Below are 9,044 nucleotides of genomic sequence, written 5' to 3' on the forward strand. Positions count from 1 at the left end.
AGTCCGACTGCTACATCTGCTTGGCCTTGGAGATTAGTTATGATATCTTCAGAAAATCGTTGGTGGACAGCTTTACCATTGAACGAAAAACTTTATTTGCAAGCAATAATACAAGTTGAAGTCGATCCACTGGACTGATTTGGGCCTTCAGATTGTCCAGTTGAAGGCTGAAGATTACTAATGCTAGGGTTACATTTTCAAACCAGCGCCCGGTCGGGTAGTTTGCGGGAACTGAAAGTATGATACATGTATAAAGGACAGCAAAACACGCAAAACTAGTTAAAAAAACAAAGATAGTTAGGAGTATAATTTGTGTATATTTCCTGATTACTTTTATTTTTCGTTCCGGCAAACAGGTCGACCGGGCCCCCTTTTGGAGATGTGACCGGCCAACTGCTAGCACACATGGACGTCAGCCGCTTATCAGACGGTCCATTTCAGACTTGAGTGTAGCCAGGGCCGCCAGCCGTGCGTCCCTCCACCGCCTCCGCTCCGCCAGGGCTTCGGGGGTAGCGGGAGTCCGACTACACATGGCGACGTTGATGTCTGCCAGGGTCTGGCCACCGAAGTCTGGGACGGGACCGAATGTGGACAGGACCCGCTGTATACTCTCTCCATATCGATCAACGGCGCTCCTCATCCCTGTTACAACAGGAAATCGAAGATCTCATACCTACGTGAAATTTTTTTTCTTCATTTTTGTTGTTGCGAATTTATTGTTTTAGTCTTACCCGGGCAAACTTTGGACCAGGGCCAAGCCAACCTTCCCATCCTGCCAGTCTCCGTCTACACCGTCTCGTATCCAGTCACTCTACAATATTCATATAACTACGGACTCACACCAGGACAAACAAACACACAGACCGAAAAGAATACCTCCGTTTTCACGGAGGTCTTAAAGTATGGCGCCTTTTGAGATGGAACGAAAATAATTCTTTTACTTTTTTATCATCTGTATTAAAAAGCTTGTTCCTACATCCTTGGCCCGCCAAACACCCTGTCTCGTTCTCACTTCTTGGATACCAATGCAAAACCCTACATATCTACAGACATTATTATATCGTGCAAATTGCTTTAGTTTTGCGCTAGTTTTGTATAAAGAAAATTCTATGTATCTTAGTCTTGTATTTTATGTACACCTTTATATGTATCAATTTAGTCATATTTCAGTCGTAAACATCTCAACGTGAAAATTTATATTGAATTTTGTATATTGTTTAATCTAGTTACCAGGGCTGATAACCCTTTGAAACAGCCTTCGGCCGGCTAGTTGGGTAGCCCCGGCCGTACTTTTTCCACAGCCAAATCAATCAATCAATCAATCAATCAATCAAACAAATCAAATCCCACCTTCAGAATTCAGCTGCATAACTTCTAATGGCCCAATGAAGGTATATCTTCGACCCAGTCCCTCTGACATCACTGTGTCCACATCTTCAGGAGACAACACTCCATCCTGCAAAACAAGAAAGCATCGTCATAACTTCAAAAAGCAAGCTTGTATATTGTTGTTAATGGCTTAATGTTAACCGAGATAAAAAAAAAAAGACTTTAAAAAGAAACAGGCCGAAAAACGTTTCCAAAATTCGGCGACGATGACGTATTGCAAACTTAATGAGCTTTGAGAATTCATGGGGGAAGAGAACATTTAACGTTAGAAGGTCCGCATCCTGACAATACCTGTATGAGCCTCCAGGACTCTGCAATGATCGCAAATTGAATCCGGTTCAGGACGAACCCATCAACCTCTTTCTTCAGGCTGACCGGTGATTGGCCGATCTCCTTCATCAGAGCACGTGTCCGGTCCATGATGCTCTGTTCCGTCTCCGGGTGGGGGATGAGCTCCACCAGGGGTACGTAGTACGGAGGGTTCATCTGGGGAGGGGAGGGGGCAAAGAAGGTATCTGATTGGGAAAGGATATGGAAAGGTACGTAAAGGCAACCGTGTGAGGAAGGGGTAAGCAGAAGAGAGTAATGTTGAGCTGGTTAATTGGTTCAGTTCAGTTCGTTACCTTCGCCGGGAAGGTATGCCTTCGCCGGAAGGTTATGTTATCGGTTACGCCAGCTGTAAAGTAGGTCCGTATGTATGTCAAGATCATAAGTCAAGAAATCTTTGACGGATCTTGCTGATTTTTGGTAGGTAAGTGGCGGTTGAAGAAACAAAGGGGTCATGTACGAAAATGGTTTACCTGGCGTTTTCTTAAAGTGCTCCAGTGGACTTTTTATGTTAGTATGTTTGTATGTAGACAACATGACTCGATGTATTGTTGATGGACCTGCATGATTTTTGGTGGGTACGTAGAGATTGTGATAACAGAGGTCAAGTTCAAAAATGAGTCACCTGGCATGTTCCTGCGGTACTGCAGCGGGCTGTTTATATATGCGTATTTGCTTGTTGACAGGCTAACTCGAGAAGCTGTTGATGGCTGTGCACGATATTTAGTAAATAGGCAAGTTTATTAAAGGAGTAGGTCAAGTGCAATGATGGGCCTCCTAGCGGGCACCTAAAGTACTGCAGCAGATATCCAAAGTTTGAGGTCAAATTTTCTGCAAGTGCTACGGTCATGATTTTTGTGTGGTAGATAGTCCATGCCACATGAAGCAAGTTGTGTACGTTTGGGCCCTCTAGCGGCTTGTTTGGAGCTGCAGCGGGTGTTTTTAATTTATTTGTTTTGACCTTTGGACATGAATAACTTGACTTATGGTCAACGGATCGTCTTGATTTATGGTATGTAGATAGCTTGATTAATGCTTTACATAATCGAATACTCATTATGCAAATCGGGAGCTAATTTGCATAATTAGTAAGGAAAGTTGCTGCCTTTCAAAATAGGACTCTCAAACACGTGACATATATAGTTGAAAAAGAGAGATGTATCGATAGATACCGATTATGCTAATAGCTATCTATTTTGCATAATTAATAAGAAAATACTAATTGAAAATACCACAATTTTAAAGGATTGGAATTTCATTCTTGTATCATTAGGAAGCTAAGTAAAGGTGAACAATATCAGCCAGAAACCATGCAGGACAAGGCCTCATTAACATAACTTATAAGGAAATTTCTACAATGGGCGTAAGCTTCTTGCTGTACGACCTGGCTTATTCGGCTTGGCGGTGATTAATCACGGATACCTTGCTGTCACTGGCAAGGCCTGTTTCCCGACTCTGGTAGCCATTAATCACTCGTCCAGGCACCACCTGCAGGCCAGGGGATATCACTTACATGACCGTCTACCCGGGACCCAGAAGGATCCAGAAGGATTATAGCTACATTTGCGAGAAGTTTTTTTGTCAGAAAACCGCAAATTTCTTAGCGATTTTAGAGATTTGTAACCTCTTATCGAAAGTCGTGACAACATGGGGAGAAAGAAGAGGTCAAGGTCAGCATCAGGGGAGCGAAAGTTAGAAGATCGCGAGCAGAAAAAGAAGGTTCGTATTCATCACGTAATATAGTATTCGGGACTCTATTTCACAAGATGCTGTTCAGAGAGAATTTTCTTTATTTGATAAACGTTAGGAAGGCGGCGATCATGTGATCATGGGGTCATGTATGACGTAAAGCGGGCCAGGTCGTGTGGTGGGAGAGGGGACCTAGGCAAGCTTCCTATTTCCATGTAGGAACTATAGATCAGACTTTCCAAACTGGTTGAGTTGTTAGTGTTATTAATGCTACGGTCACATCGGAAGATCTGGAAGATTTTGAGGATTTTGAAGATTTGGAATTTCCGGGGGATTTTGAAGATTTTGAAGATTTGGAATCGGGCGTTCCTGGTCGTTCCTGGACATGGACGTTCCTGGTCGTTCAAGACGTTCAGAAGCGTTCGTCAAACGTAACTCAAGATGGGCTTGATGGCTTTTGTTATGTAGATAGCTTAAGTGTGATTGGACCATAATTATGCAAATCAGATTCTAATTTGCATAACTAACGAGACAATTTTAAAAACCCGCTGTGTTCCATGAGATGACTATTCAAATATATGACATTTGTAACTGAGGAAGAGAGAAATGTTAATAGATAGAAGATATGCAATTGTAGGCGTAAGTTGCATAATTAATGAGAAGCTACTATGATTACATACAGGTAAATGATGGCAATATCATACTTGAATCAAATCATGCTAATAAGGACCTAATTTGCACAATTAATGATAAATGTTAGCATAACCTTCTTTGATAAGCTCATACTTTGGACAACTTGTGTTATTTGGGTGAAGGCGATGAACTGTTATGATTTATGATTGATGAGAAACGCTCCTAAATACATCAGTCATAAAGGTTAAAATCATTTGGCGAAGGTATGAGGTCGTGGAACTCTAGTTTTATATGATTTTAGTTTGGTCGGTCGGTCGGTCGGTCGGTCGGTCGGTTGATGGTTGGTTGGTTGGTTGGTTGGTTGGTTGGTTGGTTGGTTGGTTGGTTGGTTGGTTGGTTGGTTGCCAAGTCGACCGGTTGCTTGGTTGGTTGGTTAGTTAGCTGGTCGCTTATTATGTTAGTAGAGTGAGTCTAAATTTTCAAGGACTATCTCAGAATAACTCTTTTTTACCATTGAAACATTACAGAATAGTACGTGAAGTACCGAGTTCATACGTGTGTGCTACTGTACTGTGTGCACGTGTAGCAAGTATGTTACAAAGAAAGTCAGATATACGATTGACGTGTAAACACGGATGCAGAAACAGAGACACCTACTGGGTGTGCCACGACGTACTGTTTGCCTGTGTAGCTAGTGTGTTAAACCAAGGAACGTCCTTGATTACACTAGTACTGGAAGGCAGAAATACCAGCCAATTGACTAGCAAACAGGTGAAGAAACAGAGACACCTACCGGGTGTGCCACGATGCACTGTTTGACATGTTTTAATCCAGAGAAGATCTTGGACGGCAGGATACAGGAGGTGGAGCTGGACAGAACCATGTTGTCGTCGGCAACCGCATCCAGCTGGCTGAAAATCTTCCTCTTCAGCTCCAGGTTCTCTGGGACACACTCCTGTAGAAAGGTTTATTTACCGCGTGTATGATACAGTTTTTGATAATACAGTCAAACATATCCGGCCAACCACCTGGCATAGTAAACGAAAATAAGTCACAAGCCACATTAAAACAACCAACTTTACATAGTTAACGTTGGGTAACATAAATTCGGGATTTTTCCGATAATGGTTGACTGAAATCAATCTAGCAGAACAATAAACCATCCTTTTTTTTCTATAATTCTGTCAGTATAATGTACTATCTTTGCACTTATCATATATATGGTAGATTTTGTCTCTAGTCGTGCTGACACCATAATATTTCAACTTGAAACTACCGTCCGCCGCACGCACAATAACGGTGCTGTCGGACAGGAGGGCACATTAATTCGGGAGAGAAGATTCGTCTTCAATATCTTACCGCTAATCACATTTTATACAGCAGCTATTCGTTCCATTCTTGGCTTGAGGAGAGTGCTATGGATATAGACGTGTCCAAGTAAAAAAAAATACACGAAAAAACGGCCGTACCGCACACATCAGGCCAGTTCGGGAACAACCCGTGTGTTGAGTCGGTAGAACTTCACTCAAAGTCGGCCCATCGTCATCATCGGGCAACGTGTAACGTTACATTATTCATGGAAAGTTAGCTGGATGCCGTAGCAATGGTAATACTACTATGTCCATGTGTTCCTTGTTGTGTTAGGAGCAAACTTTGAGGAAAATATCTTCCTCAGTCCACTATCACACGCAGCATTTAGACAAAAAAGTGTTCCTCGCAAACCTTTGTCGTCTGCTTGACAACAGGATTCTGGTTAACAATATGGCGGTGGGAAAATACACGTGCCGTAGGTTGTAGCAACAGAGAGGAGTTTTGATGATTGATCACACTTAGAATCCAGTTGCAGGTTAGCAAAAGAGATTGTAATAAGTTGTCTTATAAATAATTGTGTTTAGCAGGCAGGAGATGTGACATTTGTCTTATAAACCAGCGAACAACCGTGCTGGGTGATTCTCCCACAAAGCCCCCAGACTCTGTCAATAAGGGACGGAGAGTTTTTGACGTCGCCAACTTCTAATGCATGGTTATCGAAGCTTTTCAGCCAGTGTTCTGAATACGTTAGTCTATCTGCTTTGCATTGCTGCGTTATAACTGATTTTGCATGTAGCACATATCCCTAAATACGCCGTTTTCGAAAAATCGCGAATTTAAGTACCCCGCGAATTTATGTTACCCAACGTTACAACCCTGTGCTAAACAACCACTCCTCCTCAGCAACCACTTCGTTTCAGTCCCTTGACTGGTTGCTGAGACCATGTCTGTCTGGATAGCAGTAGTGAAAATTAAGTACACACACAGACCAGCCTACCTGGACATGCAGCGCCCCCTGGCAGGCTGCATTAAATTCGCTGCAGCCAGAAATCAGACCGAACTGCTCATCTGCCGTCAGGCTCCCACGCAGTAGGCCGGATTTCTGGAAAACGAACGCACATATTTTTCTACGCAGATTGCGTTGCTATCAAAGGACTGGGGGTTCTTAGCCGTATATAACAGTTTGCTGTACTTTTTAAGAGTAGAGGAATTTTCAGCATTCATTCATGCTGTTGTCTCCTTATAATTGTAGGCTCTATGAGTCGAGCTTTTAACCACGAGAAAAAAAGCAAATCATAAGCCAAAAAAACTGCTAAGGGAGGTTATTCAAGGTGTTCGTTCAGATAGATTCCATTTCTACTTTCACCCTGGTTATTCAGCAACTTTGTTTTACTTTCGTTGTTGCCAGTCAAGTATTATTACGATCAGAATCTCCCCCTACCTTCAGATCCCGGAGCTGCATCTTGATATTGTCCAGCGCACCTGACACCTGTTCAGGCAGGATGTCGTACAGACAGACCTCGTACCCTGACGCCGCGAACAGCATCGCCCAGCCTCGGCCAATCAGACCACTGGAAAATGCAGGACAAATTCAAATATAATCACTAGTAACAGGAAAGCGAAGATCTCATACCTTCGTGAAATATTTTGATCTTTCTAAATAGTTTTTTTTGTTGAACTCGTCATTGTGAATTTCTCGCTAATTTTGTCTATGTCATTTCCTGTCAGGCTGCTGGACTAATTTTGGACCCGGGCCAAGCCAACATTCCTATCCTGAAACTTTCCGGTTACACCATGCTCCGTCTTACATCCTGTCACTCTACAATATTCAGATAACTAAGGAACACGCACAAAGACAAACAAACAGATTATTATTATCCGTGAATAGTTTCATCAGGTTGGTAAGTCACTGGAGAAAAAGACTCTTTTTACACAACCAAGGGATTTATTCAACCGACGTTTCGGTGACCCTCTGTCACCTTCTTCAAGGCAATTCTGACTGGTTCACATAGCAATGCAGCACAGGTGTTGCTGCTTATACATATTAAGGCCACACCATCTTAATCTTATGGATGACATCCGCGCGCGCATTGATTTTCGCCTGTTGCCAAAAAAAAAAAATCACCTCCTCCAAGGCTACACGGAACTCCGGAACTTGCCGACTTAGATTGCCGCAAAAGGCTAGCATTGTGCCGGCTTATCGGAAAACTGGGGGTGTATGTGAATTGGTATGCCATCGATGTTGGCTAGGGGGATTTTGCGTTTGCACAGTTGTACGAGAGGATCGCGGTGGCCAGTGAGTATCACCCAGACAATTTCAAACACGACTTATCCAGAGCGGCTCTCACACGTTTCTTTTGCAACAATGAGAGACATGGGAGAGGAATTGGGGGATTGGCAGAGGGATTTGTGAGCGTAAACCATGGAATACTTAATATGGAGTTCAATGCCATGTATGTTGAAACTGCCTTTATGGGTGTATATGAGTATTCTCATCACAGTCATATATCATCCACAGTCCTTGGAGCCAAATACCTTCTAATAGTTTACTTCTTTGGTCGTTCTAGTCAATATATTAAAAATCAATCACTTGCGCTGAGTCTGCTATGATGAACAAGACAACCTACATGTACCTCCTACAAATAAACTGTTCTGTGGTTCAGTTCGTAATACCAGCTTTGTAGTCTAGTAGTCCTGTGGTTTAATAGCATTTTGTTTTGCTGGGTTTTTCTTTTTTTCGCCCGCGCGCATTAGTTTTGGGGTCTCCAGAGGATGTCATCCATAAAATCAAGTTGGTGTGGCCTAATGAGATGCAAACGCAAAATATTTACATATGTACAAACGCATCCTAAAGAAGTAATCGTTGCATTGTTTGTTGATCGATATGTAGTTGTGTATGTGTTACACTTCTGTACGTTTGGGACCGCATAGTGATGTCATCCCCTGTGTTTGTACATATGTAAATATTTTGCGTTTGCATCTCATTAATATGTATAAGCAGCAACACCTGTGCTGCATTGCTATGTGAACCAGTCAGAATTGCCTTGAAGAAGGTGACAGAGGGTCACCGAAACGTCGGTTGAATAAATCCCTTGGTTGTGTAAAAAGAGTCTTTTTCTCCAGATTATTATTATTCTGGGGAAAGGTTAAGGTACAGTTTACCTAACGTGACATCGAACCGACTTGTACGTGTTTGTTACTAGTACCACAGCATGTAACGTTATATGCCATCTCTGTGGATCGTACTAGAGCGCAATTCTTACAATATCCGCAGAAGTTAGAAGCAAAAACACTTTTTACCTCCCTATAATGCCAACTTTCCCCTTGGTATCCATGTTGCTGACTCTAGGGTCTGGCGTTATCGTTAAGTCAGCAAGATATAGAGGCGTTCTGGACTCAAAGTTCAAAGAGTCACAACATATGCAGGGACAAAGCAACCACACGTAACGCAGTACGGCGGTAACCGCCCCCTCAAGTCCAATGACATGAGTACTGCTACTAACGTTATATAGTGCTACGTACTATAGCTAGGGTATCTCAACTAACGTTAGCTACTATAGCTAGTGAAGAAGAGGTCAATGTACAGGATCCGGAACTTTATGGTTCTGCAAGTACTTGCTCTATTCCAATCTCGTTCCTAATGAAAAACGGAACAAAAAAGTAACCTCACAGTCCCCTTCAGGTTGGTCAATGTA

At 42.6% G+C, this 9,044-nt stretch overlaps 1 protein-coding gene across 1 annotated transcript; it reads right to left on the bottom strand.

Annotated features, from left to right (window-relative positions):
* Window positions 1–59: 59 nt before the first annotated feature.
* LOC136434445 (lambda-crystallin-like) lies at window positions 60–8,769 on the bottom strand. Its single transcript, XM_066427246.1, has 7 exons — window positions 8,650–8,769; window positions 6,791–6,920; window positions 6,347–6,451; window positions 4,832–4,993; window positions 1,681–1,875; window positions 1,351–1,456; window positions 60–642 (listed from the first exon to the last, which is right to left on the bottom strand). The coding sequence occupies exons 1-7, from the start codon at window positions 8,682–8,684 to the stop codon at window positions 413–415; spliced, it is 963 nt and encodes a 320-aa protein (XP_066283343.1). The 5' UTR covers window positions 8,685–8,769; the 3' UTR covers window positions 60–412.
* Window positions 8,770–9,044: the final 275 nt, after the last annotated feature.

Source organism: Branchiostoma lanceolatum, chromosome 1, assembly GCF_035083965.1.
Source record: "Branchiostoma lanceolatum isolate klBraLanc5 chromosome 1, klBraLanc5.hap2, whole genome shotgun sequence".
In the NCBI taxonomy this organism is placed as follows: Eukaryota; Metazoa; Chordata; class Leptocardii; order Amphioxiformes; family Branchiostomatidae; genus Branchiostoma; species Branchiostoma lanceolatum.

What these genes read in the sequence shown, in the direction of transcription:
- LOC136434445 (XM_066427246.1), bottom strand. Translation starts at nt 8,684, where the DNA reads ATGGATACCAAGGGGAAAGTTGGCATTATAGGGAG. An exon ending in AGGGGGCGCTGCATGTCCAG is followed by an intron (nt 4,994 to 6,346) that starts GTAGGCTGGTCT and finishes ACCTTTCTACAG; the next exon opens with GAGTGTGTCCCAGAGAACCT. An exon ending in AGTCCTGGAGGCTCATACAG is followed by an intron (nt 1,457 to 1,680) that starts GTATTGTCAGGA and finishes CTTGTTTTGCAG; the next exon opens with GATGGAGTGTTGTCTCCTGA.